The sequence below is a fragment of the Gadus macrocephalus genome, chromosome 15 (genome assembly GCF_031168955.1).
Source record: "Gadus macrocephalus chromosome 15, ASM3116895v1".
Taxonomy (NCBI): Eukaryota; Metazoa; Chordata; class Actinopteri; order Gadiformes; family Gadidae; genus Gadus; species Gadus macrocephalus.
In genome coordinates, this window is record NC_082396.1 from 2,385,858 (window position 1) to 2,412,261 (window position 26,404).

Genomic DNA, 26,404 nt, shown 5'->3' on the forward strand with positions numbered 1-26,404 from the left:
TGGAACCTAATATGAATAATTTAAAAAACGCCTTCTAACTGTAGTCTTTGTGTATGCCGAAGAATACATGCCTTCGGCCTCGGCTTAAGTGTGAAAAACCTTTTGTACAACAAAAACTAGTTTTCGGCAACCGAAAGTATGCTTTTGTTAAGGGCGTACACCCAATTAGTATGGTGTTACTAATGATTATAGGACAAGGGTAGAACTTGATCTTATGTAATACTTTTTATCAACTTAAGTGTTATAAAGTAATTTCTTTCTTTCTTCATATCTAATCTATTTAATCTAACAATGAATGCCATCTAAAATTTCCGTAATTAATCCAATGGTCAAAGGACAGCAGTCAGCTAAGGCTGAATCAAGAGTTATCACAATCTCAAATTTACACTTCTTATGTCTATTAATGTATACAACTTTTTGATGGATCCAAACTCTGTGATTGCAATGCTTCAAGGCTAGACAACAAAATTATGGATGCTCAACTACGTAAGTGGTTGGATCGTTTGTTTTTGTTTTGCTTGGTTTCGATGGATGTTTGCGATTCTAAATAGAATCAGTTCTGTTCAAAAGCATCACATGGTGAGAGGCTTGAGGCCCTGTTTAGGAGCCTTTTCAATATGCAACTGTCTTGTTGCACCAACATCATGTTCAGGCATACCTCTGCAAGGTTGGGCCTCAGTAAAAGGTCATCATGAAAAGCTGTCACCAACATACTGACATTTTTTGAGAGAAAACTGTTAAACTAACTTAATCCATCTGTCTTAATCCATCATACACCTATTCACGTTCTAACACTGACCAGAAACCAGTGTGAGAGCGAATCCATTACAGCAATAGGTCACTCACACAAGCACACACACACACACACACACACACACACACACACACACACACACACACACACACACACACACACACACACACACACACACACACACACACACACACACACACACACACACACACACACAAACATACACAAACACGCACACATTGTGATTACCGGTCAAAATTGTACAAAAGGGACCTTGGCAGGGATCTCCCTAGTTATTATGAGAGAAAAGGGGAAACAGAAATCGACCATGATTTGTGCAAATCATGTTGAATGTTATGGCCATGTAAAAAAAGTCCCCGGGATTATCTGTTTTACCGTTATGTCATGCTGAAAAAATGATGTATTACAAATGATACTGCAATACAGAGGGAACACAACAATTCAGTCAACTTATTTTCATTTCGTATCATGGCAATAGAATAACAAGATATTCTAATAACAAGATAGCCTATTGTCTGCCTCTGTCCTACTGCCTGAAGTCATTATATGTTGCTCCTAGATCAATAAAGTGGGCTGTATCAACAGTGCAAGTACAAGTGATGCCAGATCATATGATATCATTCACGTTGAGTCGAAGGAGCAATCAGTAGAGAGTGCTGGTTATGCTGAAAAGCTCTAAGACCATACACACTCTCCTGTCGAGTGACTCTGGATGTTACAATGCATTACATAGGGATGGATGGAGTTTTTTTTATTTTTTAAAAAAGAATTAATACAGTTATCCAGAAGGATCGATAAAAGAGATTCTTGCTAATGCTGCCAGTTGCAATTATATTCAACCATCCTGGTATTAATGATGAACAGAAGAAAATACAGTAGAATAAGGTTCTCCATACAACACAGTGTGCGCAAATGCATAGCCAAGGAAAAGCCACATTCATTGACACAGTTACACAGTCATAACTATGTGTCTGCTAGTCAGCTGTCAAGCTGGTTTGAGGCCAATAGCCAATAAGGACATCGTTATAAAGACTTAAACCCATGAGAACTAGGGCGACCCTAACACTACTTCATATAATTGTGTAACGTTGAAGATACAGAATAAACTAAAAAAGGAAAATTCCATATTACAGCTGGTATCTTTGACAGAATACTAGGCTGTATAACATTAGGGAATATTCAAATCTAGGTTCAAATCTAATGATCATCCGAGATCAAATGAATGATCATTGTAAGCCCTTGTCCAGCTTCCCCCAACAGGATGGGCGAGCTGTCAAGCTGAAAAAACAACAAAATAATTCAAATTTTGAGGACGGCACGTCCAGTCAGCTCGCTGGGAGGGGGCGCACAGAAATACCGGGCTGTCAAGCAGTTCCCTCATTGTTCGTGGTTGTCTAACGCCAAAAAAAACAACCACGCTAAGCAGTTCGTAGCCTATATCCTACCTTTGTACTTTTCCAAAACATCCTCATACGCTTGAAGATATTCCTTTTCGTCGGCGAGCATGAAACCCTGGGGACTGTACTGAGCCATAGCCGGGGCTCCACAAACTGGACGCTCACCAGCCTCGGATTGTGTGTGTTGCTGCTGGTGGAGGCGGTGGGAACAACGCGAGAGTGATCGGCGCTGTTGTTCAGCGAGAGGAAACGCCCCTACATCCCACCCCTGTCTGCGATCTAGCCAATGCACGGGACTTCCTCTGTGGGCTTCGCGGCTGATAGGTGGGCCCGCTCACCATAATAATCATAAATTCCCAGACATTTTTTCCAGGGTCTTTGTACCTACCACCTGCATAATGTAAGACAAGACCCCGTTAGCCCGGTGACATGTTTTTTTTAATGTCGTCACGTTCATTATATCGTGGGATCTACACTATTTTTATGTAGTAGACGGTGAATGAGCTTTCCCAGGCCTTTCCTATCCATCCATCCCGTAGTATTTTTTCTGAAAAAATGGGGCTTTCAAGACAAAACAATTCACTTGAGAGTGTGACGTACACATGTTTACAACCCAGGCACCCAACCATCTCTGGCATTATGGTCAAAATAAGGTCATTTAGGCTTGTCCTGTTTCATTCCAGGGGAACCTGTTTAACGTCGCCCTGCACAATAGTGGCCAATAATTAAACATAGCTATACTTATAAAGTGAGCAGGCCTTGACATGGTGTCTGAATTCACCCTCTTTGGTGTGATGTTTCCTGAAACGCCCGACTCCCAAGGCTGAGACACGTTTCAAGTGGTTCATACAGGAAAGGATGGAATTAAGGCGTATGTAATCAAATGGGTCGCTTTGGTCATGTCACGCCACTTGTTCTTCCCAAGTAAGGCAAAATAAGCAATCCAACAGATGTGTACTTCCACGATAGGGGGCGGGAGGGGACTCAACTCACCTGCGATCCGGAGGACCGCTCTTTCGGCTGGATCCAGTATGGACCCTCCCTGGATCTTCCGCTTCGAGCGCTCATGTCTGGGGAGGTTCCAGGGTAACGTGTCTCCCGGAGCCGGGGACGCAGAGCCAGATTTCACGCTGTATTCCTCTTCGTCGGAGACGTCGATCGAGGAAGACATGGAACAGTGAAGGGACGGGTTCCCCGAGCTGGAGCTCTTAAGAAACAAAAGAAGAGGAAAGAAAAACAAGGCTTGTCTCGGGTTCCCAACAGCGTGAAATTAATTAGGAGAATATCCTACTTGGTCTTAAATTAGCCATCGTAATAATAAAATGCTCTGAGTCTCTCTCAGTCGTGCCGTCTAAAATAGGCAAGTGTTCATGCAAAACAGGCGGGGCGTGAATCGGTGTGTTTAAAGCATTCATGTTGCAATAATAGACTAATCCACGATAACAATAAAATAATTTTAACACAAGGTGAAAACCAATTGTATCTGGCTCCCCCGCCAGGTCGGAGGCAACACTTACCGCTGTATAATACATCGTGACAAGATAAATATCCCCTTATTTTCTCCCTGGCTCAGACACTCATGTCTGTGCATCAATTAAAATCCACCGAGCCCTCGCCCTCCACAGAAAGAACAGCTCGCTGCCCGTGACTTCGAGTCTCTTTATAGTAGGATCCGAGATGATGTCAGCCCCTGAACAGAGCCCAGCATTTCGCCTATGCCCGTGGAGCGCTCGTCCGTGATGCTAGGGAACGCTGCAAGTGCCCCCGCGTCATACCCGAGTGCGAGTGTCAGACACCGACAGCAGTGTGTATCGGTGGTGAACAGCGCCCCCCTTCAGTAATGTGTCGGCTGGGATTTTAATACATCAAAGGCTATGGGAAGGAGGGGGGAGGGGGATATTTGCCAGGTCATAGTGGGTGGGATGATTAGCACCATGCCCTGTTCCGATTTGAGCAGGATGGTATTGCCATTAGACGCCCAATCCTGTCGGCATTAATCACATACGGGTGTTGCAACCAAAGCCTGATAACTGTCAAGTGTTTGCCGATTTAAAAGTTGACTTAAATCTCCGATTGCAGGAAACAGTGGGGCATATTATTAGAAGGACTAGCAGGTCTTTATTCCCGTGGTTGATTGTAGACTTGTCAGGCCCTGAAACATCATGGCTGAGTAACGGGTGTGTTGAAACAAGTTGACAGAAGAGGTATAGGGTGGGGTTACACTGAATACCATTACACTGACACTGCTCACCACAGCTGAAAGGCATTGCGTGGTTTGATCCCCGTGGCTCCATCACATTTCCCTGAAAGCATCCTTAATCAAATGACCTATGGACTATCGTCTTCCATCCTTAATCCGATGCAATCTTTTATGGGTTAAAGTCTTCTAAATCGAAAAGCGAAACAGACTGAAAAAATGTGTGTGTGTGTGTGTGTGTGTGTGTGTGTGTGTGTGTGTGTGTGTGTGTGTGTGTGTGTGTGTGTGTGTGTGTGTGTGTGTGTGTGTGTGTGGTGTGTGTGTGTGTGTGTGTGTGTGTGTGTGTGTGTGTGTGTGTGTGTGTGTGTGTGTGTGTGTGTGTGTGCGTGCGTACCTGTGTGTCTGTGTGGGTGTTTTATATAAATTAAACAATAATACCATGCCCAAATATTTTGCCAATATTTACAATCAGTACAAACTTATGTTACACACGTATATGTGGCAATAATACAATAAACACCATATTACCAGTATTATTTTTGATGCATGAGGTTTTGTATCCTGTGTATCATTTGGTCATCTTACCCGTTTCAATCTCCTAACGAAAGCCCATTCCAAAAAAATGCAATCGCTTTCTTTATATAGGCCTACAGAATGGTCCGAATGAGCATGGACAGTCAAAATTGAGAAACTGTAAGGCATTTCGGGCATAGAAAAATATATATGCATGATGGAAATACTTCACCTTGTTACGACAAAATGGAGTTTGGTTGTGCAGCTTGTTATGACCCTATTTTCTAAAGACAAATGAACAACTTGTGTCAACTTAAAAATATACAATCGTGGGGAATACCTACAGCTTTACGTGTGGGGGTGACCTGTATAGACTGATAAAATTCCGGCTGTACTCGCTTCTTTACTTTGCGTTTCCTCAGAGAGGTTTCGGATTCGCTCTCGGGAACTTCGACCAGACTCGGCTTTTCCTCCTGCACTCGAGCGCGCACGCTCCTTCTGCCGTGGCGTGGACTGTGCCTACAGACCTGCAAACAAGAACACGTGTCAAGCTGTGCACATTCGTTACGTCTGGTGTTTTGGATTTCAAAATAAATGCCCTGCAAGTAAAACTAAAATACATAAAAACCTCGTCGCTGCCCATTTTCACACACACATTGTATTTGAAAATAAAAAGTAAAGCATGAAAGTTTAAAAAAAATATGTGAAAAGTGGACTACAGCAAATGTAGTGTTATCTTTTGAATTCACATTTGACACTTATGTTTTGTCCAAAGAATGTTTATTATTACAAGATCAATTTTCTCAAAGCACCGAATCCTTTAAATAATTGTGTTTTGCACTGTATTCGTTCATGGCTAAAAACGTAAAGCTCTTGTCTGTGGAGTAGCCACATATAATGCAATACTTTAATTTTGAAGGAACGTCCAAGAACCGGAACTAAAGCTCCTGCAACTGTGTGCTTGCTGACGCAGTAGAGCGCAAGTGAACTGCGTCTATGGGGATATTTCATCCGCTGTCAGATCAAATATGCTTTATATCGACATATTTGTTGTTCTTGTTTTGCGTGTCGTTATACGTGTTTTGGCGTTAATCGATTGTATGTTCTAAACTATCTCCACAGACTAGTTTGGACAATAAGCCATTATTTATTTATTACATAGGCTACGCACTGCGCATATGGTCCATAAATAGTTATTAAAAAAATATCTAAAAAACAATGAATGATAACCAACTATATAAATGTACCAATGTGTGATTTCGGTAGACCCCTTTAAAATGTGAAGCTTTGATCCACCCAGAAGTGAGAGCATGGTTTATGAATCTTGGTTCAAACCAACTATGGCCTACATAGGAACAGACTGGTTGGAACCAATGGGAATAAAAGTTTAGCCTACCTCTGACCGAAAATGATGTGCTCGGAGGCCAACTGTCAGGAGGGATACATACTATGTCAGAATATACACCAATAAATAGGGTATATACACATCATATAACGCATGACATCGCAATTTGTCAATTGGAAACATTAGATTTGCATGACAAAACGTAAGCCTCTTGATAAGCAATTGTCTTTTGAACTATATGCTACCAAAATGCATCTGGCTATATATAAATCTTCACTAACACACTCAACTGCTAAAACACACTCCTGCTTTAAGCACAATGTGACATTGCAACGACAAATAAAAGACATAGCGGTAGATGATGATCTGCCTTACTAGGCTAGCCTGGTACTACAGCACTATCCTGCAGGCGCATCATCCAGAGATGCGGCTAGCCTCGGCTACTCACCGCGGCTCCTCGAGCGTCCAGAGAGCACCGATTTTATTGGATGCTCTCCATCGCGAAGCTTGCGATGCCAGCAACACAAAAATAAGATTGTCGCAATAGTTCCGAGCAAAAGCAGCAATAATAACAGCACACATTGTATGCTGTAGGGTCTCAAAAGGACCAAAAACGCCGCCGCAATCATCCTAGTAATCCGCTATGTATAGCACAGAGCTAGACTGACGCTCCTGCCGTAACACCGGTCTGAGCTTCTGACAAAATTATACTTTTTTTTTTAAAGCCAATCGGGCACCAGAAGTCATCGCAGACTTAGGTTCAACGAGATGACCCATGAGGAGGGAAGGAAGGATTCATACAAGACCAGTGACTCAGCAGGGATACACGTTCCTTTTTATTTATTTATCTAACAACAATGTGTCAGCAATTTCTCTTAGAATCGCAGTACTGCATAAGGCAGGATGGGTCGGACTGATCATTGTATCACTGGACGGAGGGTCAAAATGTGAAGAAAAGTGAAGGGCTCAAGACGTAGAACAATATTTAATATCAACACCCCATTTCATTATGAACCTCACTCGTTTGGTGTGCAACTCACTTCAATTGTTAACTACAATTGTAGTAAAGTAGGCCACATTGTTTTCCCTATATTATAATATAATATAATTGAATTACATTGAGTCGCTGCTATTGCCCAAATCTTTATTTAGGGATGGGCCACATTCCCGTGCTGCAACCTTCATCAAAGCATTGCTCAATGTGCTTCTGGCTACATTCTAGTGATCGTAGAAGTAAAACGGAGAAAAAGGGAAAGAAATCGATCCAGACTTGACTTGATGGGTGGGGTTTCGGCCCCGCTTGCGCGTGCATCCGATAACTCCGTCCGCGCGGAGGAGAAGCCTGGGAGGAAACGGACCATATACGGACCGCCGTGACGAAGGACGCAGAGAGGGAAGCGTTCAAATCAGAGTGGAGGAGAGGCTACGAGGTACTGCAGATTCATGCGTGTTGTTTACAGTGTGTTTGATGTCTTTTAACGGGTTTACCTAGATTTAATGTGCAGATTTTTGTGTCATGGTTCGGGACAGAAGTGTTTAGACACGTCTAGTGTGGAGGAGACACTTTTAGTGGACGTACGAGAGACGTGCTAACTACGTGTAGCTTGCTAGCATGTCATTTCGTTACTCTGCGATTGTACTGCAATGTGTTGAAGTTTGTTTTTAATGTGTGCAAATATATAAAGTTCATTTGATGTTATGGATAAGTGCTATACACCGGGCCCGAGCTGTCAATTTACCCCTTTCTTATTAACAATCTCAACGAACTTTAATGTTGTACCGTTATTAATGCGAAACCAATGTAACCATAGCAGCTTCAGTGCAAAGATCAGGACGCGGTTTTCCAAAATGTCCTCTTCAATGGAAGAAGATGAGGAAGCGGACGAGGAGGTCCAGTTTGTATCAGTGAGTACTAGTTTATATTTGAAATGAAGTCTTTGCTGTAGCAAACAAGTTCAAAGTTCAAAATTGGCAAATCGCAACACACACACACACACACACACACACACACACACACACACACACACACACACACCCCCACACACACACACACACACACACACACACACACACACACACACCAACCAATGAAGCCCATCATTCCCACAGTTAACAGATGGGTTCAATATCTTCACTATGTTCTCTGCTAGTTTTAAGGTTTTCTCTTCATGTCAGCTATTTAATCACTATTATTTTGAAATGAATAGTATTCATAGGGCTAAAGGGATTCACATTGACCATAAGTATTTTATACAGCATATAAGTAATCATTGTTCTATATACATATGAAATAAGTTGTTTATTACATTTCAGGAAGCTTCCCACAGACCAGTGCTGGATTTTATTGATATACTGAGTGACAGCGACGAAGACAGGGGTTTGAGTGAAGTGGTGAGTTGGTCAATTATACATAATGGTTAGTAGTGGTATACACGGTAGTTAATACATTTACATACTTGGTTTGGGGGGTTTCGGTCCGCATCCTCCTTACCTGAACCTGAAAATACTGTGACTTCTTCTCTAGATTGAAGATAAGATTGAGCGACAGAAAGCCCAGGTCAATTCCACGCTGGACCGGCTCATGCGGCGAGTGGCGGCCGAGAAGCGGGAGAGAGCAGACAAATGTAAAGCCTTTAAGGTAAAGCTGGAGCTAAACCAGACAGGTTGTTTCTGATAATGTTGTGACCTAATAGACAATTGGAGATTTTTTAACATGTAAAGCCTATTGGAGTAGTTTAAAGATTTTTCTTATGTCTGCATCTTAGGGAAAAAAATAGATATTTCTCTTGTTTCTATGTTGCAGCACTTCTATATTGTATCAATAAAAGCATTTTTTTTTGGCTTATTTTAGGAATTTGTTTGTTAAATGTTCATTGTCAAATGTCCTTATTGTAAGTCGCTTTGGACAAAAGCATCAGCTAAATAAATGTAAAGTAATTTAATCCTCAACTGAAGTATTTCATATGTCAGGATAAACAGAGAACATCTGTTGCACCTGCGGTCACAATAAATAGTTTCAAGTATATTTTGGTAAAGTCCAACCTCTGGACAGGTGTATTTTAGTCACTTCATTTAAATAATTGATGTAGGTCTAGTTATGGCGGTAGGAGGTAAGGTGCACCTTGAGGACACAACAGTGCCATCTTGTGGCTGAAACCGGACCCAACAACATTTCTTTAAGTAAACAAGGCGGTTCTTCTATTATTTAAATCACTCCATTTGTCATTTAGTGTGACACAGATTTTATATGTTTATAAATATTAATCCTAATAAAAAAAAATAAGATTTCTTATAAAAAAAAACGATTGCTCGTATGTTACATCATTATCTTTTTGTTTCTTTTAATTCAGGAGAAGCAGATGTCACAAAGGGCTCATGGGCGTCGAGAGCTGGCGTGTGCCGCCACCGAGAGAACCGACTACGACGCAAAGCGCTGTGTGGACATGTGGTTGAAGATGCCAGGTGTCCGACAAAAAAACCGAACCATCTCAAGGGGCGGGGGGTTGCAATGTCACTATTGTAGGAGTACTTTGTGGCTGTTGTTGTTGTTGTTGTTGTTTTACCGTTGTCTTGATGCAGGTGTTCGACCCGGTGGGGTGAACGGCGGAAGGGGGATGGGAAGGCCCCAGCGAGGCTCTTTCCCCAGCGGGAGCACCTCCAAGCACACCTGTCCAGTGGCCAACTGTGGGAAGGTGTTCGACAACATTCCCCTCATTGAAGGTCATTTGAAAAGGTGAAAAATGCATTCCTATGGGCGTCTTTCTAACCGTATGGCACTGAAGAAGCTAACCTCCCTCCTGAGCTAACCGGACGGCAGTAGCTCAGGAGGGAGAGCGTGTTGGCTGGTAACCGCAAGGTTGCTAGTTCGATCCCCTGAGTGTCGCGGTGTCCCCGAGCGAGGCACCTCGCCCCTCACTGCTCCCGACGAGCCGGCTGTCGCCCTGCGTGTCTGACTCCGCCGTCGGTGTGTGAGTGCGTGCATGAGTGGGTGAATGTTAGGCAATATTGTAAAGCGCTTTGGTTAAAAGCGCTATATTAATGCAGTCCATTTGCCATAATAACCTCTTGTCATGGCATGTGACAGGTTCGACCACTCCCCGTGCGACCCCTCCATCCACCTCAAAGGGAGCCCCTCCAATGTCTTTGCGTGCGTCGTCTGCACCCGCCGTTTTGACACCCATGGGGCGTGGATGCTCCACCTCCAGTCCAAGGTGGGCCTGCACTGCTGCGTCAGGCCAAGGACATTCCCTCCTGGTGGGATGAGTGTGGTCTGGTTAAGGTTAAACTGACCAGTAAATCATTGAACCGAGTGATCGTTTTCCCAGAACGGTTTAAAGGCCGCCACATCCTTTCACGTTTTCTGTTTTGGGTCTCGTCCTTCAGTGTTAATATTAAACTATTAAGTGATAGGAGCAGGTTGTTTTTATAGAACATGTTGACAGTATAACGGTCAACACAGTTAAACAGTTACAAACCGTTTAATGGTAAAACGGGTGAAGGCAACTATGAAGGCAGAAGCAGTGTACCGGTAAACATATATATTAGTGCTGTCAAGCAATTAAAATATTTAACTGCGATTAATCACATTAATGTCATAGTTGACTCACGATAAATTTTTTCCTATGCTAAATATCCCTTGATTGCTTAGTCCCATTCATTTTTCTCATTTTAATGCTCTTATCAACATGGTGAAGTGCATCGGCTTGCCTTGTGCAAATGTTTTTTTATTGATAACAACATTGGCATATACTGATCAAAACAGGACGATACAAAAAAAAAAAGCCTATAGTGCAATTAAACGATGAATATACAAACATGCTGCCTTGAACATGGCAGTCAGGCTACTGCTGCTTTGTTTTGAGCCAAAGAAAAAAAAATTGAAATTAAAATTAGTTTGCGTTAACGCTGTTAATAACGCGTTTAACTGACAGCACTAATATATATATATTTTTTTAAATGTCGTCCCTGGCCCATCCCGTGTCCATGGGACCTGTAGTGACGGTGGCGGTGTGTTTTATGGCCCCCAGGTGTCCTCATCGGACCCCGGGGGCCACGATATGTCCCAGACCTGCCAGACCATCGTGTGTTTCGCCTGCCCCGCCTGCTACCTGCTGTTCAGCCTCCGGGACGAGTGTCTCCAGCACATGGCCGCCAAAAAACATTACACACACGCCCTCGGCATGATCAAGGGTGAGTGGAAGTTGACATGGGGGGGTACATCAGAACTGCATAAAACACTTTTAAAGGGTACATATTATACCACCAGGTGTGAGTGGCCGTTACAAGCCGTTTTTAATTTATGCAGCTTCTGACATCAGGTGGGCGTGTCCACCTAGATGTATGACGGATAGATGAGCAACGTTTGCTCCAGTCCACTGGGTAGGCTGGTAGACTGATCTATCCAGCACACATCTAGGTGGACACGCCCACCTGTGATGTCAGAAGCTGCACAAATTTCCAACCTGCTTGTAACGGCTAATCACAGTCACACCTGGTGGGTATTATATGTTCCCTTTAAACACGATCTGAAATCTCGTATGTAACATTTATTGAACATGAATTTATCACATTTTGTTATATTTCAAGATCAAACAATTCTAGCCATTTTAATTGTATAGTTGTATTTTATTTTTTTTAAGGTCTATCACTTCAAAAAATCATTTATTTGCGATGGGCTGAACTGGCCACCTTTCTGCAACACCTTTCTTCTCTTTTTAAAAGATTCGAAGGCGAGAGCATTGCCGGTTCCCATCCCTTCATCTGCTAAAAGTCGCCTCATCGATTTGTGCAGCGGCGTGGATTTCAACGTGCGGTGCAGTGAATGCCGCAAAGCGCTGACCTCGCATCAGGAAGCTCAAGCGCATTTCAAGTAGGTGTTCCTGATGGCGTGTGTTAATGCATTTAATGTTGTTAGGATAATGCACTATCAATGATAGCCTGTCGGGACGCAAACCCACAACATAGGTCATCAGCACGTAGTTCTGTTAGTCGTAGGATACTTTGTGCTTATAGTTCTACCTCGAGATCAACCGGAGTCACGTCCATAATGACCGACTCCGGTGGGACTCGAACACGCAACCTTTGAATCACGTCTCCCATGAAGGACGAGAAGTCGAACGCGCCGTCCATTGCGCTGGTGAGATTGAGCGTCTCACCTGACGGCTGGCTCCACGCTGCCTCTCCTGACCCTCTGTCGTTCCCCCCTCCTCCGCAGCGTGTGCTGCAGACAGGGCCGTGCCGTCTCCGAGGCGGAGAAGACGGTGGTGCAGATGATGAGGCGTCTGCTGCCGCGGGGCCAGTGCTCCCCCTGCTGCGAGCTCTTCCTCAGCCAGGAGGCGCTGGAGAGCCACAGGGAGGCCACCCGGCACGCCGTGGAGGTCAACCCGACGGCGGAGACGGCCGTCCTCCAGTTCTGCCGCCTCAGCGAGATCCAGCGCGCCCGCCGGGCCAAGGAGCGCGGGGGGCCGCCGCAGCGGAAGAGGGCCGACGTCGGAGGGCACTCGGCTCCGGCCAAGAGGCAGCGGCTGGACTCGGCGGCGGACGGAGACGCGGGCGCCGCCCCCGCGCTGGCGTGGGTCTGCGAGTGCGGCCTGCACTTCTCCCAAGAGGCCGCGGCCAAGACGCACCTGATGGCCGCCAACGAGGTCTTCCACCTGTGCGGCGTGTGCGGCAAGCGCATGGGCGACCTGTCCATCACGCGGCTGCACATGTGCCGCTTCCACGGGGGCGCGCACCTCGCCAACTTCCTGTACCACTGCCGGCGCTGCAAGGTGGACATGCCCCGCTACGAGGACATCCTCTCGCACGTGGCCGACGCCCACGGCGGCCACGGCTACTTCGTCGAGCGGGAAGTGCCCCGGGAGCGGGTGGTCCCCGACGCCAAGCCGTCGACCAGCGGCACCGGCGGTCGCTCCGAGGCTCCGGCGGCCCCGCCCCCAGAGCCGGCGCCGTGTCCCACGTGGATGTGCCGGATGTGCGAGGAGACGTTCGGCACGGAGGCGGAGGTGGGCCGGCACTGCGGCGACGTGGCCAACCACAGCTTCCAGAGGTTCGTGTGCGGCCACTGCCCCCAGAGGTTCTTCAAGGAGTCGACGGTGCGCCGACACTGCCGCGGCGAGCACGGTGGCGAGCGGGTGGCCGTGGCGTACTTCTGCGGCCTCTGCGACAGCATGCGGTTTGAGCGGGAGGAGGAGTTCACGGAGCACTACGAGAGGCTCCACAGCAAGGACTACTACCGCGTGGACGACCACGGGGGCGGCGGGAGCGCGGCGGGCGGCGCCAGGTCCGGCGAGCACAGCGGCGGCGGCGGCGACGACGATGCGCCGGGTCCCTGTCCCTGCATGGGCTCGGAGAAGGGCGACGACGAGAGGAAGGCGTTGTTCACGCGGTGCGTGAAGAGGCTGTCCGCCGAGGGACGGTGCCGATACGTCTGCGCCCCGTGCTCCGTCACGGTGGCGTCCTTCGCGCGGATCAAGACTCACGTCGCCACCACGCACCCTGGCCTGAACCTGGCCAAGACCTTCGACGTCGTGTGCAGCACTTGCCTGGAGACGTTTGAGAGCGTGCCGACTTTCCATGAACACTTCCACTCGGAGCATTGTCTCCTGGCCCCCTGCCGCGGCCGCGGGCGCAGCGAAGCCTCCACCCCCGACAGCATACCGGACGCCCTGGAGGTCAAGCCCGATCTCCATGGAAAGTCCCCTTCTTAGTTTCTTCTAGTTGACAACTCAAGGCTGTCTAAAAAGATTAGACAGGATTGGTATGTTTATTTTCTTTGTTTGTAACTCTTGCAGGTGCTGGCGATGTCATCTTGGCTAAGGTCCTGGGCATGGACGACGGCGCCAAAGACGGGGCTGCCCAGGAAGGTACGTAGCGTCAGGGGAACCAGGGGAGTGTGTGATCCAAACACAGAAGTGGGCTCACGGCAGCCCAGGGCGGCATACCCTGACCTGCTTTCAACACCGTTCCATATATCAATGTCTGTGTCACATATTCAGAGGAGATCACAGACATTTAGAAGAGAAATAAACTAAAGGCTTTAAAGAGCTCCATCAGGGGCAGGTATCTGCTCCTAAGCATTCAACAAGCTGTGGACTCTGTTTCAGGTGACTCGGATGAAGAATTGATCCGTGCCTTGGCTTTAAGTGAGGCAGAAGCAAAACCGTCAACAGGTTTGTTTTGTATTTGCCATCATCTAAGAACAACACTTGAGTGACGGCACACATGTAATAGTTATGTGTTTAAAAAGTATTATTACACGGGTCTTTGTAAAAGACCCGTGCTCTAAAATCCATTCAGTCCAAAACGAAAGAGCCAAAGTATATGCATTGGTACGAAGAAGAGGGGAAAAAAACAAATTTATAATAAAAATGAATGTTCAGGCATTCGAAAATAGGCATTCGAAAATAAAGATGCATTAAAAGTTACTGCGTGTTGTCAATGAGAACAAGGCGTTCAGGCGTTCAGGGTCAACATTCCCTGGTATCAATAACAAAGAGTTGGTACAACACAGTGCAGTACTAAAGGCTTTAAAGAGTTCCATCAGGGGCAGGTATCAGCACGCATCTGCTTCTGAGCATCAAACAGGCTGTGTGCTCTGTCTCAGGTGACTCGGATGAGGAAGTTCAACGGGCCTTGGCTTTAAGTGCGACGGAAGCAAAACCGGCAACAGGTTTGTTTTGTATTTGCCATCTTCTGAGAAGCCCGAGGTCCAACGGTGCGTCACGAGTTCGATTTACGGTCGTGAATATGAATGGTTCTGGCACCGTTCAAGGAAACGCACGGTACCGGTCGAGCAAAGCCTTCAGCAAACCACCGGCATGGCCGCCAAAGTAATTTCATGAAAGCTGGTGTTCAGCACAATGGAACAAAACTGGGAAGACTATAAGTAGTTTGGTAAAAGTGTGTTTTCGGTGTGTTGATCCTAGGTGAGGCAGACGTGGATTTGGAACAAGCGTTGGTGATGATAAGCGTGTCACAAACAAGAGCGTCACCAGGTATGTTTACGTATGTTGTATGTTTACGTATAACTGTCTTGATCTGCTTGCCCATGTTCGTTGCGCAATAGATTCTAGGGCTTTCCTTGGGGCGGGGTCCTGTTGCTGTGGATCTAAATCTGACCTCCCACATGCCCCGATTACGCCGCCCCATGTTACATACACTGCTTTTCCAGATGTCCTCTCGTGGGGGGTTCACGTGTATTCACTTTCTCTGACGACACTGTATTGGTGTTGCATTCTGCTTCCACGTGTATTTGTTCCGCTCTCTTCTTTATTGTTCTTATTTCACAGACTTGGAAGAAGCGCTGCAGAGGAGTCTTTTGGAATTCTAACGAGGAACGTCTATTATTTGAGACTTGTTTAATATTCTCAATCACGTGTATGGTCATAACATTATATTTCAGTTGAAAGTCTAATAAACTGTTCTAAAATAAAGCTGATATTTCTGTGCCTTTTTTGTATTTGCATAGCAAAGCGGTTTCATTTGCCAACCCCTTCTGGTTCCTTGATTTAAAGAACGACAGCTTATTGGTTATACAAGGAAAATCTGTAGAGTCAGGTAGTTCTGTTTTTTTGCAATTGCATGGGAAACTAACCAACTTAAATTATTTACCAGATGTCCCTGCAGGCTTCCAGTAGTTTTATAGCACAATGTCTTATGTATTTATTAGCCCTTTATGTCTTTAAACTGACAAAAATGTGCTTGGGGTCATCCAAGTATTTTACTTGGAACAAGTTATACCCCTTGAATCCCTTGTACTACATGTTTCCCCTCTTCGTGTGTAATATGAAACGTTTCCTTTAATACCGATGTTCTAAATGCAATAGATCACTATGAAGCACATTTGGGGCGCCCATACACACACACACACACACACACACACACACACACACACACACACACACACACACACACACACACACATACTGCACTAGTGGCACCTGTTGCAGGTCCATTCACTTGAGCACATGTATTGCCCCACGCTGGCGGTGAAAACCCATCTCCACTTCTTTAACACATAGTATCCGCCCATTGACTGTGGAAAAAATCATACTGTCAGGATTGATAATGGTAGCATATTAACCATTAACTATATGAATTATTAATTATTTGATTATTTTAAAGATCAATAGGCTATGCAATATATTGTTTATTTGAGTCGGGAGCTCGAGACAAAATGTCCCGTTGGTTTTACACCGTTCCCGAAACTTCGCGAGGGTTCGTGGAGGAAGTGGTGATCCATGTTTGGAGATGTTAAGCCTGGGGCGCTGCCGGCGAGAAAACAGTTAGCTTTGGCGAGACGCTCATCAGTCATCCGGTGCATTTATCGAGTGGAGGAAACTCTCAAAGGATCTTCTTGATCATGGCTCAGGCTAAAATACAGGCTAAAATGAACGAAGCGACCAAGAGCAAGTTCAGCAGGACCATGTCCATGGCAGATCGTTCTGGGCGTCTGCTAGAAAGTTTGGATCAGCTGGAAATTAGGTAATCTTCAGTAAAATACCTTTTACTATAACTACTACTACTGTAACAATTGGCAACCAATTATAACGAGAAATTGCATTTCGCTGAAGAGCAGCCTATTTGGTATGAATGCTTTCTGCTGAAAGTCTTTCAGCGCTATACTGGCTTGATTTACATGCTGTTTTACATTTTTATAAACAGATTTTAATATATATTGCTGTTGCTTGTTTTATCGTCAGTTTTTCGGTAGAAATATGTTTTTTTTGTATATTTACTTTAAAACGTTGTAGGCCTATATAAAAATAACTACAATGAATCCGATGTTTTACAATCGAAAACTACTGGCATGTTTCCAAGTAGGAGGGTGTTCTGTCTCACTCCCTTTTTTCTGGTGAGTGCTAGGCCTATGTCATCATCACTTAACGATTCGTTTGTTTCCACGGTCAGGGTGGAGGCTTTACGCGAAACAGCGACCTTGATGGAACAGGAAAGGGAATCCATCCTGGAAATGCTTCAGTCCTTACAGAACGGTCAAGAAATGCGCAGCATCTCTGATGGTGCGTCACACTGGTTGAGCTCATTTCTCCCGCATGCGCTGATAATGTCACTGTCTTTATGTTTATTTTTTATTTCAAACCATTGAGAAGACTATACCTTCTTCGTCCTACAAAAAAATTCAGGAAATGCCATTGCAGTTGTTTGAAGTGTGTTGTTGTTGTTTTTTCAGGGGAAAGGGAAGAGTTAAGTCTGACATCTAACCGACTTCTGGGTCGGACGCTCTGCGTAGAAGTCTCGGTCGGAGTAATCAGAAATTCCGAGCAAGATGATGCTTTGCGCCAGGCGACATCGATGATTGATGAGATTGTCAAAAAGTTACTGGAAGACACCGGCAGCAACCGACAGCGTCTGATGGCGCTGCATGCAGCCTGCGTGACCGAGGCGCCACCTGTTGCCATCGATCAGAAATTTCAGGCCATCGTGATCAGTTGTGCGTTGGAAGACCAGAAGAAGATCAAGCGAAGACTTGAGACTCTTATAAGAAATGTCTTCAACGCAGAGAACACCATTAAACTCATGGATAACCAAAAGTTAGATCAAGCCAATGGCGCCCATTGAGAATTGTGTGTGTTAAGATGCAGGAGAACACAAAAGTGCCTATTTTTAGTAGCGTTCACATACCAAAGACATGCATATAGATAACTCCTGAGTGTCGGAATGTGTTTGCATTCGCACTGAACTATAAATACCCTCTTTGGGTTTTCTTCAGAATCACAAGCCGAGTGTAGGCTGAATGTATCTCAAAGGGTTGAAAAAACACGATTTTTTTTTAACTAGTATACATTTTGATACGTTTTAATTAAATATTTCCGTAATTGATGGTGTTATGTATGAAGATAAACGCAATTATGCTATGTATCTACTTGACCCCACTGTAAGTCTTTGTCATTGTGGTTGAAGAAGTCTCAGTCAGGGGCCTGTATTCTACAGGCCCTGTTCAACAATTCCTACCCTTAAGATGTGACACACTCACTCGCACGCACACACATACACAAACATTACACCCTATCCTATATAAAGACACTTAATACTCTTATTGAACACTATGCATTTAAGCCTTAATCAATTTAACTAATCCTGCATGCAATAAAGCACACTTTGTTTTGACAAAAGGTTTTTGTCTTCAATAAATTCCTGTATTTTCTTTCAATATGATCGTTTATTATACCCATATTAAAAATAAAAGCGAGATTTTGTAAAAAAAAAAAAAGGCATTAAATGTAATAATGCCTATAGATCCGTTCTTATCAGTACAACTAAAATGTATTTGTATTATAATATAAAGACTATCTAGATGTAGTAAAATGCACTTACCCTGACACAAAATAAACCAAATGAAAACATCAAGCCTAACAAATATGAACTTGTTTTGTTCACATTTAACCAACAACACTTGAGCCTTGGAGTCCTGTTTTGATTGTTTTACAAACTGGGCCGGACAGCTAGAACTTTGAAAACCACACTGGATGCAGTAGCCAAATGTAAGACTTTATTTTGGTGAAATTACGATCAAATATCAACACATTTTCAAATCGAACGCAATCAAGTGTATACATGTGTGCCACATACACCTTCAACCTCTTAAGATACATTTACATAACTAAATCAATAAAAATACACTAAGCTAATGTTTTTCTAAAAGAAAAGAAGAATGAATTCGTACAGCTTACGTATGAAGGCATCAGTGGAATAGAACAGTAGCAAGAAGACAAAACCTTTTTTTTTTTTACAACACCTGAGTGACAGCACACAAGTAATGGTTATGTTAAAAATGTATAATCTGGACATCATCTTGTTAATAAAGTGCACTAAAATCCATTCAGTCCAAAACGAAACAGCCAAAGTATATGGATTGATACAAAGAAGAGGGGAAAAAACAAATGAAATCTAATTTATATTAAAAATGAATGTGCAGGCAGGTATTTGAAAATAAAGATGCATTAAAAGGTACTGAGTAATGTCAATGAGAACAAGGCATTCAGGGTCATCATTCAATGGTATCAATGACAAAGAGCTGGTTCTACAGAGCCCCCTAGTACAGGTTGGTCAGAATGCAGTGGAAGGATAAGATTATTCAATCATAACTACATCTTGGTATTAAAGTAAAGACACACATTTGAAGACAATATATTTCCCACACTTTACACAGTTAATGGTGTTCAGTGTGAAATGAAACAAACTTGTAGGAATCACATTGTATTTGTATCCGAGTCTGACGTATCAAGGGGAGAGAAAAAAGTAAAACTATGAAAAATACATTTGAAAATACTCAGAAATATGTTCAGCACATTCTTTAAAATAATTCAGCAATGTCTTATGTGCATTTATTTATTTTCTATCTTTTTGCATTCAAACGTTTTTCGCATGACGACATATTAGGCTAGTTCTACCTGAACGATTTTAGGTCGAACTGGGAAATAACATCATTCACTGTACTATAAAGAACACATGAAATGTGCATGGAATTCAAAACCTATCCAAACAAGCCTGTAGTCTAGTACGCAACTTAGTCTACCCCCTCCATAAGCCGTTAGATCTCAGATCTCACTCTGGCTCAAACAAACAGATAAGTGGCATTTCACTCTATTTGACACCACCCAGTCTGGTAACCATGAGAAAATAATTTTACAAAACATTCTAAAAGATGTAAAGTCCTGTTTCGTTAGTTTGTGTTTGATAGGCCACAGGCATACAAGGCAAATAATACTGCCTACTATTGTGTGACTACATAATGTATTACTTGAAGCGGTACCAGAGTATTGATAGGAAAGCCCGCTTAGATGTAGCAGTATGGAAAATGTAAACATTTATTACTATTTTTGACTAGATTAAAAATAACATAATTTAGTGTGAAGACGTATAATTCACATAAACATCTAGCAATAGGTTGACCGTATCAACTGTATTTCAACTGTCAACAAGTGTTATAAGACACAGCTATATCTCTTTTTCTTTGCTTTTGTGCCAATATTTGGTTAACCATTAAAATACATTAAAATATCTGCTGCAGCTTTAGAACATTTCAACACTACCCTGACGGTGAAACGTGGTTTGGCACTATGATTATGGTGTTAGGCAACACCTGTGCATCACGAAACACTGGTTGTTATAAAAATACCTTTTACACAACTAAATCTCCCCCATTGTAATATTGTTAGTGTTATGATTGTGACGTGAACAGTGTATATTGAACCATATTCCGTAGAGCGTTAGAAAAATATGGTACAAAATAATCTGCGGTTTAATCTCTTACAATACAAACATATTGCACAGGTGTACATTTCCAAAATAGAGGAATGGAAAAAAAATCAACTTACATTTACACGTTTTTCGTGATACACATGTTTTCCAATAAACATGTCACCCTTCTGCAGTTCATATTCAAATTCACAGACCATTGCATTCCAATTCAGTTAGTCAAACACTCATTCATGTCATTCATGATCCACAGAGAGACACAACCGAAACCGTTCAGAAATAGTCATAGTTTAGACGGCTTATTTGAATCCACAATGCTAGATATTAATTTACAAAAAATGACGAATTAACGTTTGCTAATTTTGATAACGGAATCGATGATATCTAAGGTATTAACATTTTTTCTAATGAAAAAAGCACAAATATATAGAGAGATATCGGTAACTATAATTGACATTTGACTTTATTTTGAATTGTTGCATTTTTGGACGGTAGGAAAGGCCGATCGAAATCTGATTGAAAAAGGTGTTGTGCTTAGAAAATAAATGGGAAAATTAGGAAAAAAGTAAAATAAAAACCATTACCCTCCCTTCGCTTTGGTCTCTGATTATGGCCTCCCATTCAGCCAACAGCAGTGATCCATCTGGGCTATTAAATAGCATTCTCCAAGGTAGGCACCAAGCTTTCCGGGTAGATTCTAGAGTAAACTGCAGCTCCCAAAGGGATTTTTTGTCTTCTTGGTTCTTTGTTTGTTGGGTCGTAAACTAATGACTTCGTGGCCGTTACTGGAGCTCTGGTTGCTGACGTTCGTACCAGTGGTATTGAACACACCTGCAGACATAAGGATGAGCGGTCAACAGTTGGAGCGTGGGGTTGAGGGGGGGTGGGAGAGGCCTCAGAGAGCGTCAACACGTACCTATTTTATTGCTCGTGGTGTGAACGACCTCTGGCTCCTCGGCGGTCTGCTGTTTCAGCCGCTGGATGTACTTCTCGGCCAAGTATTTAAAAACTACAACCACAAAAGAAACAGAGGTCCCAGGGCGACACCCGGTCAGTGGGGTGTTCCTAATGGTCGAGCGCAGCTTGTACATCGCTCAATGGTTCGGTCGCTCACCCTCGTTGACGTTGAGGTCCTCTTTCACTGACGCTCGGTAGAACCTCAGCTTCAACCTCTTGGCCAGACCCTCTGCCTCTTCGCTGAAGAGAAGCACACAGAGTTAGGACCACAACACGGACACACACGCAGACGTAGCAGCGGATTCATAGTGACTGTTTAAACAACAAGGCCTTATCATGAGTTGTACCCCTAACCTACAAATACACTCAAATAATTCAAAAAGATATTGAGAAAGAATAAACGACCCGCAAAATGTTCCGCTACGACAGTCGTTTCAACACTAGGGGAAAGAAGCAGCTTCCGACATAAAATGAGCTGTTTCAACCACAGTCCAGGAAAAACAACACATGGTTACGTCATTTCAAGGCCTGTGGAATCCGACTGCGAATGCGATCGAGGGAGCGTCAACACGAACTCTGGCTGCCTTTGCTTGCGTTGGATCCGATTGCATCAAAACACAGCTGCTTCTCACTTGACACGTCAACGTGAATGAAGTTTGGTTTGAACCCTGATATCCACAGTCTTGAACTAGACGCCTCACCTCTACCTGCTGGCCTGTATCTGATCTCACCGTAGAATCCCATTGAAGAAAAGATAAATAACAAAATTGTTGTAAGGCAGCAATCTAACCCGGTTCTTATTAGGTATTCACAGTGTAACTGTGGAAAGCTATTCTTGATTTCCAATGTATCCCAAGCACTTACTTTTTGATGACCGTATCGTCCAGAAGGTCAATCTTGTTCTGGACCAGGACGGTGGGGATGTCCCCCACCTCCACCTCCACCTTCTCCCTCCAGCTGCTGACGGCCTGGTAGGACTCCCGGTCGGTGGTGGAGAACACCAGCACGCACGCCTGAGCACCTGGGAACGCACACACACACACACACACACACACACACACACACACACACACACACACACACACACACACACACACACACACACACACACACACACACACACACACACACACACACACACACACACAGAGGATGTTTCACTGTCTACAAAGAAGGAGTTAACGGAGCAGGTACTGAAAGAGAAGTAATGGAATAATTGCGGGGGACAGCACACGTGGGTAAAGTGACATTGAATGATGAGACCAATCAGGCGGGAGCATTTCAATTTAATTGCACTGAAACCGTTTGGGGTGAAAGCAGCAGCGCCTAATTAAATATCAACAACGAATGAAATTATACGGTGGTAATTGCAAGAGCACTCAATTTTAAAGGATGCGAGCAAAATAGTAAAACGGCAAACAAAGTTAATATTTTGAATTGTGAACAATCATTGAAATAATTTTTTAACCGCGATAAAAACACTTCTCGTGCAACTGGAGTGCATTTATTCTAACCCTTTATTCAACATTTAACCGGAGTATCCCTCTAATCGAATCCACGTTTGGGTCCATATTGGTGCTAAAGCCATCAGTGATGAGCCTGATGGAAGGTGAGTGTTATGGAGCAGAGGGAGAGATCCCAATTAGACGTCGACATGGGAGCTCACCACGGTAGTACGCCTTGGTGATGGCGTCAAACTCCTCCTGGCCGGCCGTGTCCCAGAGCATCAGCCTCACCTCCTCGTCGTTCACGCTGAAACATTCACAGAGGAAATGAAAGGCCAGCCCCCTCCCTGCACAACGTCGAGCGTGCAGCACACACAGCTGTTCAGCCCGCCGGGGACATTGTGTAATCTAGACCGTGACTCCACTTTACCAGAGAAAAGGGAAGGTTGGTGCGCAGGACAATGTCTTGTGTCCTGTGGAATCGTGATATAGTTTCTGTTCCGTTACCCCCCATAGCACCAAACCCCAGGCTCAGATTTGAGATATAAATGAAATTGTTAGAAAAATAAAGCCAAAAAGCCAATTAGACAAATGGAAAGTGTTTTACTACATAGTATGCGTCACAAACAGTGTGTTGCCCACTATAAAGATGTACTTGTGCAAATCTATCAAAATGACATGACACTGCTCTATTCCATTGTCAAAGACGAGATAAATCAAAGAGCCAACATATTTAAAATCAGGCTTCATAATACGACAGTCCCTATTTAGTTTGGTAAGTATACCGATAATATATCGCCTTTAATCAGCCAATAAATCCTCCAGTCCTTCAGTTCTTACCTTACCTGTCACATGCTCTAAAAAAAGTGAATGTTCAAACTGGTAGGGATCCTCAATTAATGTAGCCAACGTGTAATCGCCAGTGATACCAGAACAACTTCCAGGGACATGGTTGCTGCCACTTATGCTCATAATTCCCCTTTGATCATTCCAATTAAAAGGAGAAAATTAGACCCCGAAAATCCGCCTTCGAAAAGAATACCGTAAAATACAATACCAAAAGGCACTGCAGTCCTGCCCATCCAGGGCGAACATGGGAGCAAGCTTACATGATCTGCCTTTCCAGGAAGTCCACCCCGATGGTCTTCTTGTAGTCCTTGGTGAAGACCCCCTTGCAGTAGCGCTGGATCATGCTGGACTTGCCCACCGCTCCGTTCCCCACCACCACCACCTTGATGGCCACCTCCATGTCCTCCTCCAACATGCTGCTCTGCCTCTAACCTTCTAGTCAAGTCGAGTTTTGCTTTTCTTCTCGAGGAACTAACACACCTGAGGAGAAGAACAAACGACCATCATACACAACACACACATCAACAAAAAAGATCACGTCATACAAAATGTGCTTCAGTTAATTTCCGAAATCCCCCATCTTTTAGGGCTCAAGGTTAATCATTCCCCACAAATCGTACATGACATTCTGAGATTATATTGATTTTCCAATGCTTAGCGAACAGCGCATAACCAAGCCTCAGGGTAATTGGTGTATCAAGAGCAGATTTGCTTTGAGCAATGATGCGACTTGTTTATTTTTCCATCCCACTTTAATTGCTCTACATAGCAACTGGTACATTTCCAGAACCTGTCTAAGTGGCAGGAAGATAGACACCGTGGTTTTACAACCAAGTTGCATTCAATATAGGATGGGTTTACTTTGGATTTGGTGAATGTGGAATAAATAGTTTGTCATAAATTGTTTTTCTGAAAAGTTTTTGTTTTGTTTTTTTAAATGCAAAACTGAATAAGTAATTATTGGATGCAAGTCGATTATTAGTTACGATTCAAAATTGTTATTACAAACGAAGCCAGGAATTTCGGGGAGGTCTTGTAATATTGTGAACATGATCTAACTAATGTTGTTTATGCCAAGACCATCCAGTCCCTTACCACAGAATCGATTCGCAAACGTAAAGCAACATTTTAAAATTGCATTTGCTTAAGTTGATGGTAGATTACTGTATTCTTTTATCTTGTCTGGTCACAAGATGTCTTGAAACCACACTTACCATGACTCCTAAGATTGGGAGACTCAGTCCTCCAGGCTCTAAAGTATTATTATGCAATTTTTCTAAACAATGGCATGATAATACAATAAGCCATAATGTACTTACACTCCTTGCTATCTATGCACACATCCCCTTTTGCAGGGCATCCATATGCCATTTTTACTTCACTCCCGAAAGTGAAATGCACTGAAAGGTGATGGGCATGGATGGACGGTATTGATAAGACTGTTGCGAAACGTGTCATCTAAAGAATATAAATAGTTCACCACCACTGGCATCACCACCAAAATCAGCAAGGGCGGAGAGCCGATCTTGTCCATTTCTTACCTGCGAACTGGTTACTCATCCGTATGGATCCACATCCGACCGATCACGGTTACATAAGAGTCTTCATAGTCTCTGTTTTCTGTGACACGAAGAAGGGAAATGACTCACGTTTAATATTCCAGACAGTGGCGCAAATGTGAGCTAATTCTCCTGGCTACGACTAGCCCCCTTCTTCTTCATCAAGATAAAATGAGAAAGAAAACCTTCCCGTGTTCTTCTCATGAGACAGATTCCTTCCAGTTGTGTGATCACATCAATTGTCCTTTCACCGCGTTTACATTTCATTCAACGTATTCATGTCTTCAGCCATGGGCTGGAGAAAACCTACGCGTTGTCTGTAGTTGTCAATCCACCCGGGGCCCCGACAGTTGTCCGTGGGTCCTGAGCAGCTAGCGGTAGCAAGTGAAGGGAGTCCGTTGCCAAGTGAGAACGCCAAATAGTGCGTAGTGGAGGACGAGCAACAAGATGCCAAACCGTAGACGTGCATTCTAGACACCGCATTGACTGCTTCGACCCGTTGCTGCGGCACGTCAACGTCGCCGCCATATTGGAGAGGCCAATACCGACCATTGGCCTGTAAACAAGTAAAAGGGTTTACGGGAGAACAGCGTTTTGTTCTGAATGAGAAGCCCGAGAACTTTTAATTTTGTCCACCGATTTTAATAAGTCGTTTTAATATTGATATTCAATTATATTGTATATATTTATAGGAAAAAGCCTTTTTGTATTATTGTTTGTGTTGTACTCCACATAGATCATACACCCTTGAATTAAAAGTACTCATTGGTTTAGAAATGTAAACGTTATAGTGCTTAGTAAAAATCCAGTAAAACTGCAGCTTCCCCGTTTACTATTTATTAACAAGCCAGTCTCGACCTCTCCAATATGGCGGCGATATTGACGCACAGTCCAAGGGCCAATGCAGCATCTTTGAACGTATGTCTATGTGCAAAACGACCGCGTTGTGTCGATGGGCTTCCGTACCGCAAAAAAATCGCAAAAAAAAACATAAAACAATGAATAACATTTTATTACATAAATAAAAAGAGACAAAAACGCATTCAAATGTAAACAATGAGGTATTTAATAAAAATAAGGAAAGGAAAGGCAATTACTTAAATAATTATGGGTTTGTATATTGATTATAATGTTAATTAATTGTTAT

General features: G+C 43.7%; 4 protein-coding genes across 8 annotated transcripts in view; 2 read left to right on the plus strand and 2 right to left on the minus strand.

The window, feature by feature from the left end:
- Positions 1-6,871, minus strand: part of dst (dystonin) — a 119,834-nt gene extending 112,963 nt beyond the window's left edge. Inside the window, 4 exon segments of the mRNA XM_060072913.1 lie at positions 3,166-3,379; positions 5,227-5,409; positions 6,279-6,310; positions 6,676-6,871. Coding sequence (XP_059928896.1) covers positions 3,166-3,379; positions 5,227-5,409; positions 6,279-6,310; positions 6,676-6,856 — 610 coding nt within the window. The 5' untranslated portion in view covers positions 6,857-6,871.
- A 665-nt stretch (positions 6,872-7,536) lies between these two features.
- znf451 (zinc finger protein 451) lies at positions 7,537-15,676 on the plus strand. Of its 3 annotated transcripts, XM_060072915.1 has the most exons (13): positions 7,537-7,657; positions 8,039-8,132; positions 8,541-8,618; positions 8,752-8,865; positions 9,578-9,689; positions 9,807-9,960; positions 10,312-10,438; positions 11,255-11,417; positions 11,949-12,096; positions 12,442-14,092; positions 14,333-14,398; positions 15,155-15,223; positions 15,518-15,676. In XM_060072915.1, the coding sequence occupies exons 2-10, from the start codon at positions 8,076-8,078 to the stop codon at positions 13,934-13,936; spliced, it is 2,448 nt and encodes an 815-aa protein (XP_059928898.1). In that variant the 5' UTR covers positions 7,537-7,657; positions 8,039-8,075; the 3' UTR covers positions 13,937-14,092; positions 14,333-14,398; positions 15,155-15,223; positions 15,518-15,676. The 3 variants fall into 3 exon arrangements, with proteins under 3 accessions (XP_059928898.1, XP_059928897.1, XP_059928899.1); XM_060072914.1 differs by lacking the exon at positions 7,537-7,657 and having other exon boundaries at positions 7,683-8,132; XM_060072916.1 differs by lacking the exons at positions 7,537-7,657; positions 8,039-8,132; positions 8,541-8,618 and adding an exon at positions 9,338-9,407 and having other exon boundaries at positions 8,796-8,865.
- Positions 15,677-16,357: 681 nt separating this feature from the next.
- Positions 16,358-18,399, plus strand: bag2 (BCL2 associated athanogene 2). The gene is made up of 3 exons (XM_060072922.1): positions 16,358-16,712; positions 17,139-17,248; positions 17,419-18,399. The coding sequence occupies exons 1-3, from the start codon at positions 16,591-16,593 to the stop codon at positions 17,805-17,807; spliced, it is 621 nt and encodes a 206-aa protein (XP_059928905.1). The 5' UTR covers positions 16,358-16,590; the 3' UTR covers positions 17,808-18,399.
- A 325-nt stretch (positions 18,400-18,724) lies between these two features.
- rab23 (RAB23, member RAS oncogene family) lies at positions 18,725-25,738 on the minus strand. Of its 3 annotated transcripts, XM_060072919.1 has the most exons (8): positions 25,568-25,736; positions 25,240-25,318; positions 23,959-24,178; positions 23,071-23,156; positions 22,269-22,425; positions 21,562-21,644; positions 21,364-21,456; positions 18,725-21,278 (listed from the first exon to the last, which is right to left on the minus strand). In XM_060072919.1, the coding sequence occupies exons 3-8, from the start codon at positions 24,111-24,113 to the stop codon at positions 21,145-21,147; spliced, it is 708 nt and encodes a 235-aa protein (XP_059928902.1). In that variant the 5' UTR covers positions 24,114-24,178; positions 25,240-25,318; positions 25,568-25,736; the 3' UTR covers positions 18,725-21,144. The 3 variants fall into 3 exon arrangements, with proteins under 3 accessions (XP_059928902.1, XP_059928903.1, XP_059928901.1); XM_060072920.1 differs by lacking the exon at positions 25,240-25,318 and having other exon boundaries at positions 25,348-25,738; XM_060072918.1 differs by having other exon boundaries at positions 25,240-25,736.
- Between the last annotated feature and the right edge of the window lie 666 nt (positions 25,739-26,404).